This window comes from Notamacropus eugenii, chromosome 4, assembly GCF_028372415.1.
Source record: "Notamacropus eugenii isolate mMacEug1 chromosome 4, mMacEug1.pri_v2, whole genome shotgun sequence".
Lineage (NCBI taxonomy): Eukaryota > Metazoa > Chordata > Mammalia > Diprotodontia > Macropodidae > Notamacropus > Notamacropus eugenii.
This window is the reverse complement of record NC_092875.1, coordinates 51,386,338-51,397,604: the sequence shown is the minus strand read 5'-3', so window position 1 is coordinate 51,397,604 and position 11,267 is coordinate 51,386,338. Positions and strand designations below refer to the sequence as shown.

The 11,267-nt window shown below is 53.0% G+C and overlaps 1 protein-coding gene across 1 annotated transcript; it reads left to right on the top strand.

Moving 5' to 3' along the window:
* Positions 1–29: 29 nt before the first annotated feature.
* On the top strand, positions 30–10,398 carry XAB2 (XPA binding protein 2). The gene is made up of 19 exons (XM_072600867.1): positions 30–131; positions 2,495–2,643; positions 2,786–2,909; positions 3,009–3,206; positions 3,397–3,531; positions 3,957–4,121; positions 5,254–5,398; positions 5,520–5,671; positions 5,890–6,009; positions 6,108–6,239; positions 6,363–6,494; positions 7,138–7,251; positions 8,137–8,299; positions 8,447–8,637; positions 9,384–9,506; positions 9,605–9,776; positions 9,872–10,001; positions 10,103–10,212; positions 10,302–10,398. The coding sequence occupies exons 1-19, from the start codon at positions 57–59 to the stop codon at positions 10,361–10,363; spliced, it is 2,592 nt and encodes an 863-aa protein (XP_072456968.1). The 5' UTR covers positions 30–56; the 3' UTR covers positions 10,364–10,398.
* Positions 10,399–11,267: the final 869 nt, after the last annotated feature.

Genomic DNA, 11,267 nt, shown 5'->3' with positions numbered 1-11,267 from the left:
ATGGAGGCGGGACCACAGCGTAAGGGCTGGTGAGTGCAGCGGAAGAAGACGCAGGGATGCCCGAGATCGGGGACGCAGATGCAGCCGAGGCAAAGCTGAAGGCTCGGCCCGAGAGGCCCGACCTCTTCTTCGTGAGTACGAGCGGGAGGAGCGCACAGACGCAGTGGGCTCCACGGGACAGCGGGCGGACTCCGAAACCTGCGATAGGGAGACGCCGGCCCGATGGAGGCAAGGAGTGCGCAGACGCGACTCCGAGCTCCTGGAAGACTGCGCAGGCGCAAGAGAGAGCCCCCGCTAACCTGGGAGTGGGCGAAGTGGAGGCTGCGCTGGTTGGGATCAGCCAGGCTCCTCCTCTCCTTGTGCTATTCGTCAGAGACTAAGTGGGCGGGGCGGCCGAGGGCGTGGTGCAGACCCAGAGTGAGCCGTAGGGAGCCATTGCAGGTTCTTGAGCGGAGCAGAGAAAAGAATCATGCCCTCAAAGACCCTCTCCGTGATACTCTTTATTTCTTACCAGATGCTGAGATTTGCTCCGAATCTTGCATCTGCGACTTCCCAGTAGAGCTCAGACTCCTTTGCTTGGCATGCCAGGCTTGCCACAATCTAGCCCCTTTCCAAACGTATTATTCTCCTCTTGAAGAATGAGGCTGCCGATAGGAGTAGGAGCCATGCTCTTCTGCCTGTGTGCCCCAGGTTCCTGGGATGCTGTGTCCCTTTCTTCACCTCTGAATTTCTGGCTTCCTTTTAAAGCCGGGTGCTTGCGCCCCCTCCTCCAGGCAGCCTTCCTGAATCTCCTCTCCCTGAGCCAATGACACCCCGTCAGACCTCATCCAGCCTTGTACCCCTTCTGCTGCACCTACTCACTAACATTATCTATTGTAGTTTTCTAGCTTAATGCCTTTCTTTTAAACTGTAAGCTGCACAAGGACTGGGGCAAAGTTATATCCTGCTTACTATGTGAAAAACTTGTAAAGAAAGAGGTTTTTCCCCCTGCTTGGATGCAGGAGGTAGAATTAAGAGCAGTGGATGGAAATTTAAAAGAAGTGGATCTAGGTTTGATGTTAGAAAAAAGCATACTTAGAGTTAGAGGTGTCTCATCATTGAACATCTTCAAGCTGAGGCAGCAGGATCACTTTTGGGGATAGAGCTCTGAGAGTGAAGTCAGAAAGACCTGAGTTCAAATCCAACCTCAGACACTTCTAATTGTGTGACTTTGGGCAAGTTACTTAAATGCTATTTGCCTCACTTTCTTCATCTGTAAAATGGGGGTGATAATGGCACCTACTTCCTAATTGTTGTGGGGATCAAAAGGGATGATAATTATAAAGTTCTTGGCACATAGTAAGTGCTTTGTGAATGTTACCTATTATTGTGATCATTAAGCACAGTACTTGGCTCAGAGTAAGTGCTGTATGAATGTTACCTATTATTGTCATCCTTATTATCTAGAGCACTTAGCACAGTGCCTGGCCCATAGGAAGTGCTCTATAAATGTTAGCTATTATCATAAGTGTGTGGACTGGATGTTCTTTGAAGTCCCTCCAGCTCTTAAGATTCTGTGAGTACTTGAACCTGGTGTCAGAGCCCTATGAAGTCCTCTGCTGTAGTAGGTATTTAATAAAGATGGGGTGAATTGGATTACATCAGAGCTGGCACTGGCATGCAAGCCCTTGACAAGTCTGATGGAATGGTGGGAGGTGGAGAGATGGGAGCCAAGGAGAAGGCTATTGCTATGATGAGTGAGGATAGAGAGAAAAGAGAGGATGTTGGGAGTGTTTCTAAGGGACACTGAGCCATATGCAGAGACTAGGTAATATGGGGGAATAAGCTGTTGCAGGATTTAGAATTGAAAGATTGCTTTATCATACAGATCCTAGAACAAGGCATGCGTATAGAAGTATCTGTCCAGTGAAAGACACAAACTGTCTCAGACTTGGAAGGGACTTCAGTGACTTTCTAATCCAACCTGTACTGGAACAAGAATTCCTTCTCCATTAAGCTTAATCACCTAGCCATTGGATAAGGGCTTCAGATAAGGAGAAACCCAGTACCTCCAGTGGTAGCTCATTCTGCTTTGAGATAGTCCCACTTATTGGAAGGTTTTTCCCGTCATCAAACCTAAATATGCCACTTTTTCCAATGACCTGCAAGCTGGGTACTTGCTTAGAGAGGAAACAAGAATTTAGTGAGTAAACCAAGTGGGTGCTTGAAGTGGGGCTTTCAAACAGGAAGACACACATCATCTGATCCCCTGAGGCCCAGAAACTTGAACTGGTTTGCCTAGGGTCACATAAGAAATATAAAAGCTGGGATTTTACCTGGAGTCTCCTGACTCATTCCACTGTGGCACAGTTGTCTCAGTGAGAGAGAGACCAGCCTTCTGGGGGTGGGAATCAGGGTGAGGAGGTGGAGATTTAGGGGATTCAGAGTGCTAGGTTTGGGAAGGAGAAGGCCTGGCTTATTTGAGGAACTCTGATCTGACCTCTTGTCTCCCTAGGAAGAAGAGGATTTGCAGTATGAGGAGGAAATCCTTCGCAACCCTTTCTCTGTCAAGTGTTGGTTTCGGTACATTGAGTTCAAACAGAGTGCATCACAGGCTGTGCTCAATCTGCTGTATGAGCGAGCCCTCAAGGAGCTGCCTGGGAGGTGAGGGTCCCTCCCACTTTCCAACCTCCCCTCCCTCTCCTTTCCCCATGGGGCAACACAGTACAGGAAAGTGGAGCATGAGCAAAGAAAAGGAAAAGGCTGGGACAGTGTACACAAGCATATTTCCTCTCCTGTCACCCAGTTACAAGCTATGGTACCACTACCTGAAAGCCCGCCGGGCCCAGGTGAAGCGCCGCTGCGTGACTGACCCTGCCTATGAGGATGTCAACAACTGCCACGAGCGGGCCTTGGTCTTCATGCACAAGGTAAGCCTTTGGTGACGAGGGCCAGGGGGCAAAAGGAATCTCAGGCCAGGGCTGGAGATGTGGGAGCATGAGGGGACCTCTGCCTTCTCCTTGCTACAGATGCCACGGCTGTGGTTGGATTACTGCCAGTTCTTGATGGAGCAGGGCCGCATTACTCGGACCCGGCGTACCTTTGACCGTGCCCTGAGGGCTCTGCCCATCACTCAGCACTCTCGCATCTGGCCCCTCTATCTTCGCTTTGTACGTTCCCACCCTTTGCCTGAGACTGCAGTGCGTGTGTACCGCCGCTTCCTCAAGGTGAGCTGTGCAGAGGGTCCAAGGGAGTGGGCAGCAGATCATGCAACTGTAAGATTTCCTGCCCCTTGCCACCCAACCCCCAAACCAGGTTCCATGGGATGAAATGGGCACTGGAAAGGGAAAGGGCAAGGGCATTTTGAGGCTGGGGGGTGGGGAGCACTGACCACTGTCTTTGTTGGGGGTTTCCCAGCTGAGCCCCGAGAGTGCAGAGGAGTACATTGAGTACCTGCGCTCCATCGACAGGCTGGATGAGGCAGCTCAGCGCCTGGCAACCGTGGTCAATGATGAAAGATTTGTCTCCAAGGAAGGAAAGTCCAACTACCAGGTCAGACTCTGGTCCTCCCCAGCCTCAGCCCCCCTTCAGACCTCCTAGGACACCCTGATGACCCAAACCTCACCCTCCCCACACATCTTACACGGCCACACTGTCACATGTGATCGTGGGATTGCCAGGATCCAGAGCCAGTCATCTGGTTCAACACCTCACTTTGCAGATGGGGAAACTGAGGCCCAGAGAAGAGAAGAGGCTGTCTGTGATCACCTAGGTAATAAGTAGCAGAGCCAGGCTTCGAATCCAGGTTCTCCTGTGATTCCAGATCTGGTGGTCTTGTCATTACACCCTACTGCACAGTCACATACACTGACATCACCTCATGGTCACATGCACACAAACCCCTCCCAAGTTCCAAGCAGGGGCCAGTGGAGCTGCAGGAGCCATGAAGCTGAGCCCCTCCCCATCTTTTTCTCCAGCTGTGGCATGAACTGTGTGACCTGATCTCCCAAAATCCTGACAAAGTGCAGTCCTTAAATGTGGGCGCCATCATCCGAGGGGGCCTCACCCGCTTCACTGACCAACTCGGCAAGCTCTGGTGCTCACTGGCTGACTACTACATCCGGAGTGGACATTTTGAAAAGGTACCAGGATTGGGCTTGGGCTGGGACCCATAAGGGGGCGTACACATGCCTTACCAGACCAAGAGCTCACGGGCTTTGCCAGAACCACCCTCCTGAAGCAGAAGTCTGACCGCGTCACTTCTCCTGAGGAACCTTTGATAATAAGAATAATAGCTACCATTAGTTAAGCGCTTACTGTGTGCCAGGCACTATACTAAGCACTCAATATTATCTCATTGATTTTCACATCAACCCTGGCAGGTAGGTGCTATTATCCCCATTTTACAGACAAGGAAACATAGGTAAATAGCTTAAATGATTTGACTAGGGTTACTCAACTAGGAAGTATCTGAGGCGGAATTTGACCTGAGGTCTTCCTGAGGCCAGGCCTAGAGGTCTGTGCACTGTAGCGCCCCTAGCATTCATGGCTCCCTGTTATCCCCAAGATAAACTACGAACTCCAACTTGGCATTTAAAGCCTTCATAGCCCACTCTAGGCCTACCCTCTCTGGCATATCTCATTCCCAGTTCTTTGTTCAGCCAGACTGGCCAATGTGCTATTGCCCACCCTTGACATCCCATTTTCTGTTTCTTGCCTTACCCAGAACTCTCTGTACCCCCCTGCCTGGTGCTCCCCCTTCCTACCTGTTTACTCTCAGGGCTCCTGGACCACCTTTCAGTGGAAGGCCTTCCTGGCCCCATCCTACACCTGCACTGGTCATGTAGGCTCTTGTCTGCTTCTATGCTGCATTTCCCTCCTCCAGTAAAATGCTAGCTAGCTCTTTGAGGGCAGGAATTGGTTTCCATTTTGCCTTTAAGTCTTTTATGCCTTGTGCACAGTAGGTAGTTAATAAATGCTGATTGGATTGAATTGCATTTTGACATTTAATTTTTCCAATTATTACTTTTATTTAACTTTCAAGTTTTATGTAGCATGTCCTTTACAAAAGCCCTGGAAGGTGTAGAGGGCAAACATCATCCCTACTGTGCAGATGTACAAGATGACTTCCGCAGGGTCACAAATGTGTCAGTGTTAGAACCAAGGCTCTTTACTGCCCACACCCTGACCCAAAACTGGGCACTGCCCAAGATGGGCAGAGGATGCCCAGGGCCAGGTGGGGGGCAGTGCTCCTAATGGTTCTCTGCATCTCAGGCCCGCGATGTGTACGAGGAGGCGATCCAGACGGTAATGACCGTACGAGACTTCACCCAGGTCTTTGACAGCTATGCCCAGTTTGAGGAGAGCATGATTGCGGCCAAGATGGAGACAACTTCAGAGCTAGGGAGAGAGGAAGAAGGTGAGGCAGGCGCGGGTAACCACACCTCAGAGGGGCCAGGCCGTGTGGTCTGGAGTGGAGGTACCTCAGAAGGTCTTTTCATTTTCCCATGTGTCCATAACTGTTGCTGCTTCTGCCTCAGATGACGTGGACCTGGAGCTCCGTTTGGCACGCTTTGAGCAGCTCATCAGCCGCCGGCCCCTCCTCCTCAATAGTGTTCTGCTACGCCAGAACCCCCACCACGTGCATGAGTGGCACAAGCGAGTGGCTTTGCATCAAGGTCGACCCAGAGAGGTGTGAGACAAACCCTTCCACCTGCCCACCCCACCCCCAAGCCTTCCCAACCCAGAGCCTCTCCCTTTCCTCTCCCCTTCCTGTCCCCCACAAAAACACAGCCCTTCCCCCTAAAGGGTCATTCCAAACCCAGAGTCTCTCCCCTGCCAGTCCCTCCTCATCCCACACAAGCTTGCCTCCCCAGGCATGCTACAAGATCTCCCTTCTGCCTCTTCCAGGTCATCAACACATACACAGAGGCCGTGCAGACTGTGGATCCTTTCAAGGCCACAGGCAAACCCCACACTCTCTGGGTCGCCTTTGCCAAGTTCTATGAGGATAATGGACAGCTGGATGATGTGAGCCAGGAGAGGAAGGAGGGGAAAGGCTGGGGAGGCCATGGGGTGAGGCCTAGGTCCAGTCTGAAGCCTCTGGGTGACTCTTCTTGCCCACTTAGGCCCGCACCATCCTGGAGAAGGCAACCAAAGTGAACTTCAAACAGGTTGAGGATTTGGCCAGCGTGTGGTGTGAATACGGTGAGATGGAGCTGAGACATGACAACTATGACCAGGCCCTGCGGCTTTTGCGGGTGTGTGGGGGCCTTCATGAAGGCTTGGGGACAGGGAGGGCAGGATCTCTCACATTGTAGGGGCTGCCAAAGGGGTGCAAGAGGCAGATGGTGACGCCAATTTTGTATTCTTGTCCCCTGCAGAAGGCGACTGCCTTGCCTGCCCGCCGGGCCGAGTACTTTGATGGATCTGAGCCTGTGCAGAATCGGGTCTACAAGTCCTTGAAGGTGTGGTCTATGCTGGCTGACCTTGAGGAAAGTCTGGGCACCTTCCAGGTGAGTGCTCCCCTGCCCCTGGTTTCTCCCCAGCCGGGCCCCCCAGGGAGTGTCAGAAAACCTCATTTGCACCCTTCGGGGGCCCTTGTCCCCCAAAAGGTGGAACCAGGATCAACAAGAAAGGCTCAGAGCTGCAGAACAGCTGTCCCAAAGCAGCAGTTCTCCTTCAATGGTGGAACTGGAGGAGCATGTCAGGGACATGAGGGTCACAGAATGAGAGACCTTAGAACAAACGCTTCCAGCCCCAGTATTCAGAAGCTATGTAATGTTCTGTGTTGTGGTCATCTCAGTTAGCGCCTTAGCCCCCTGCCCTTCTCCACCTAGACTGCGCTCAGCAAGGGCACGGATGGTGTCATCCTGCAGCCTGGTCTCTCTCCCAGTTCAAGCACAGGGCTGTCAACCAGTGGACTCTTAGACTGTTAGATCATTGCTCAAGCACCTACTGTGTACTGGGCCCCAGGGGAGGTGAAATTAATCCTGGCCAGTCCCTGCCCTTTGGGAGATGAGGCACCCACAGGGAGTACTGTACCCCCAAATAGGAAATGCAGAGGAGGGGACCATACAGCAGGTTGGAGCTGAGTGAGGAGAAATGGTACCCCCCATCCCATGTACCCCTTAACTGCAATCTCATCCCTGTCTGCAGTCCACCAAGGCTGTGTACGAGCGGATTCTGGACCTGCGCATTGCCACCCCCCAGATTGTCATCAATTACGCCATGTTCCTGGAGGAGCATAGCTACTTTGAGGAGAGCTTCAAGGTGGGCCTGGGTCCCTCAGAAAGTTCGCAGGGTGGGTGTGGGTAGCTCCCATTTCTAGGCCAGTTTGTGAAGGGCTTTCCTCACAGGAAAGACGCCAGGGAGGAGGAGGAGGACCTGGGAGTTGGGAAGGAACCTCCTGGTCATGCCACAGTCACTTTAGTTCAAGAAGCAACTTGTTCAGTGCTGCTGATGGAACGGACACAGTTCTAGGCTCTGGAGACACCCCAATGAAGGAAGTGGAGGAAAGAATTTGGGATGTGTCACCAGCCTGGAGAGTCCCTCAGGGAACATGATAGCAATCTGCATGTGAGGGCTGTCATGTGGAAAACAGATTAGACATGTTCTCTTTGGTCCCAGAGGCAGAATGAGGAGCAGTGGGGTGAGCTACAAAGAGACAGATTTAGGTCTGACAGAAAGACAAATTCCTTAGCAATTAGAGCTGTGTAAAGTGGACTTCCTCAGAGATCTTCCTCCCCACAGGTCTTCGAGGAGAGGCAAGGTGTTCTTTAGTCAGATGTGACAGAAGGGACATCCTTATTCAGGTGTGGGTTAGACTAGATGGACTCCTGAGATTGCAGGAGAAGGAGAGAGAAGGATTACGGTGCCCATTTTACAGATGAGAAAGCTGAGGCATAGTGAACACAGAATTTGGTATCACCAGAACCCAGGTTTGAATGCAGGCCCTTAGCTAACCCTGAGTGCTTTGGTGACCCAGGGCAAGCTTTTCCTCCCTGAACCTCTTTCTTCAGTGCCTGGCAGGGTAGAGTGAGCAAAGAACAAGAAAAGCTGGAAATGACCCTTGCCCAGGGTGCTCAGTCCACTGGCTTCTGTCCTGTGTGCCATCATGTTCTGGGGGCAAGCTCCATGTCTCCCCTTCCCTTCTAGGCCTATGAGCGGGGCATCTCACTGTTTAAGTGGCCCAATGTGTCAGACATCTGGAGCACATACCTGACCAAGTTTATCGCCCGTTATGGAGGCCGCAAGCTGGAGCGGGCCCGGGACTTGTTCGAGCAAGCGCTGGATGGCTGCCCCCCCAAATATGCCAAAAGTGAGAGAGGCCTTCGGGACTGGGGGAGGGGCTCCATGTGAGGGGAGTCCAGTGTAGATTTGTGGGAAGAGGGGGATTCAGGGTGGGGGTGGCATGAGTGCTTTCTGAGCAACTCTGAACCTTGACAGTCTCATTCCCCACCCCCAGCTCTCTACCTGCTATATGCCCGGCTAGAGGAAGAGTGGGGGCTGGCTCGCCATGCCATGGCTGTGTATGAGCGTGCCACCCGTGCCGTGGAGCCTTCCCAGCAACATGAAATGTTCAACATCTACATCAAACGTGCTGCTGAGATCTACGGTGTCACCCACACCCGCAGCATCTACCAGAAAGCCATCGAGGTGCCAGATCGGGCAGGGGGGTTAGGGCATGGACCCTGGGACAGCAAAGTCTGAGAGTGGAGGAGCCGCAGAAAGAAAGCTTAGGCTGTGCTTTGTCCACTGTCCTTGGTGTCCTTCCCTGGGGCCTTTCCCTCGGGTCCCTCCATCCTCTCTCTGCTTGCTTACTTTCCCCATCTACAGAATGAGAGGCTTGCACTGCATCATCTCTCTGAACCCATCAGGTCCAAATCCTAGGATTCTATGAGGCTGCTTTTTCCCTGGGCTCGCCCTGCAGACTGATTAGTCTTGTCTGCAGGCACCGGTCCTGCCCAGTCCCCAGGCCCAGCAGCCACACATTGACCCAGGCCATCCATTCTAACCACAGGCTTTAGGGGATGTGCACACCTCCGAGACGTGGGGGTGGAATGATGAAATCAATCAAAGCAGTGGGACCCAGACTGGTCAGTGGCATGCTAACTGGGCCTTGTCTAGTCTATGCTCAAGTCAGCCCCCAGTTCAGAGTTGGGCTCAGGCTGTACAAGGCATCCTGTAGCTGGCATCCTTGGCAGGAAGAAACAAAGTTCTTTCCATGTGCCATTTGGGGAGGAGGTCCAAGGCCTGGGGGGCTCATGGGAGGACATGAGAGTGACTGAGGGATGCAGTGTTCAGTGTAATCTGCCTTGCAAGGGAAGCTTTGGGGCACAGGGTGGAGTTGGAACACATATCTCAATAGCCCCTTCAGCCTCCATCTCTTCTCTGGATTTCAGGTGCTGTCGGATGAGCATGCGCGAGAAATGTGTCTTCGTTTTGCAGACATGGAATGTAAACTGGGGGAGATTGACCGGGCCCGGGCCATCTATAGTTTCTGCTCCCAGATCTGTGATCCTCGGGTATGGGTCCCAAGGCTCAACTGAGGATGGGGACAGGACAAGAATCCTGGGGTGTAAAGAGATCTCCCTAACCATCTCCCCTTTGCTTATTCCCCCAGACGACAGGAACATTCTGGCAGACGTGGAAGGACTTTGAGATCCGCCATGGGAACGAAGACACCATTCGGGAGATGCTTCGGATCCGGCGAAGTGTCCAGGCCACGTATAATACCCAAGTCAACTTCATGGCCTCCCAGATGCTTAAGGTATACAGCAACGCCACAGGCACCGGTGAGTCCAGCCTGCAGACTATGACTGCTGATCCCCATCAGTCCGTACTGAGCTCCTTCCCGGGAACTGACTACCCTCTCTCCCCTCGGCCCTAGTGTCTGACCTCGCCCCTGGACAGAGTGGCATGGATGACATGAAGCTGCTGGAGCATCGAGCCGAGCAGCTGGCAGCAGAGGCAGAGCGGGACCAGCCCTCCCGCTCACAGGGCAAGATCCTCTTTGTCAGGTGGGCACCTGGAGTCTGGGAGGGTGAGCTGGGGCCAGCCCTCAGGAATGTCAGCCTTAGGGTGGGGCAAGGAGCTAATGGCCAGCTTCCCCTTTCCCCAGGAGCGACGCCTCCCGCACTGAGCTGGCTGAACTGGCCCAGCAGGCCAACCCTGAGGAGATTGAGATAGGGGAGGAGGAGGAGGAGGAGGAGGAAGAGCTACAGCCCAATGGTGAGTGGTGGAGGGATGGAGGCTGGCCAGCACACAGAGCCCTGCTCCTGAGAATAACCGAGTCTCACCTTCCCCCTTTCCTTCCCTAGAGGTGCCACTGGAGCAGCAGAGTGTGCCAGCCACTGTCTTCGGGAGCCTGAAAGAAGACTGATCCCAATCACCCGCAATAAATTCTTTATGTTTGTACTTCTGGCAGCTGCCCTGTTTGATGCAAACATATGGGAACACACCCAGTTCTTGCTTTCTGGGGAGGGGTCCTTATGACGCAGCCACCTGCCTAGCCAGGGCATGCTGGGAGTTACCAGCCATGTGGCAGCGCCTGCTGGTCCAGGGCCAGGCCTACCTCCTGCCAGCTGGGATTGGCGTACATAGCAAAACATTGGCCAAAGTACACGGCCCAACCCCCCACCTTGTAGAGCCGGTTTCTGGCCCTGGGGAACAGGAAGCAAGCGGACCAGTCCCCCCCACCCCCCAACATTCCCCGTGGGCCAGTGCTTGAGCACACTATGTACTTGAGCCCATCTGCTCCACAAAAAAATGGGGCCTCCTTTGTACCCTAGACCAGGAGTTTCAGCTGCCCCAGGGGTCAGCCCAAGCTGACTGCATGCCAAGCCAGGTTTCGTTCTCTGGTCTGGACTGTTGGAATGATCTCACCTGTCTGACTTGTCCCTTTGCAGTCCTTCCTCTGTAATAAGCACCCCCAGTTCTGATCATCTCTCCTAGGTTTTCCATGGCCTACAAGATCAAGTTCTAACCCAGGCTGGCATCCCAGGCCCTTTGGACTGCAGCCTATGTCCAGTCACTTTCCCTTTCCTCATTCCTCATGACAGTTTATTCCCTCCTTGACTTAAAAGATTTCCCTATTCTGCAGTGATCTCCAGAAAGCACTTCTTGGATAGCCAAACCCTCCTCCTTAGAGGTCCTCACACTCTATCACTTATCAATGGGTAATTGCTGTCTTACTATGCAAACACTCAGCTAGAGGGAAGAGGGGTGGGCAGGAAGTGTCCCAGCTTAGACCAACTCAAGGGCAGAGAGACAGCTAACACATTAGC

Coding starts and splice junctions, on each gene's coding strand:
- XAB2 (XM_072600867.1), top strand. CDS start 57: ATGCCCGAGATCGGGGACGCAGATGCAGCCGAGGCAAAGCTGAAGGCT. Junction 3,532..3,956: donor AAGGAAAGTCCAACTACCAG/GTCAGACTCTGG, acceptor CTTTTTCTCCAG/CTGTGGCATGAACTGTGTGA. Junction 9,777..9,871: donor CAGCAACGCCACAGGCACCG/GTGAGTCCAGCC, acceptor CCTCGGCCCTAG/TGTCTGACCTCGCCCCTGGA.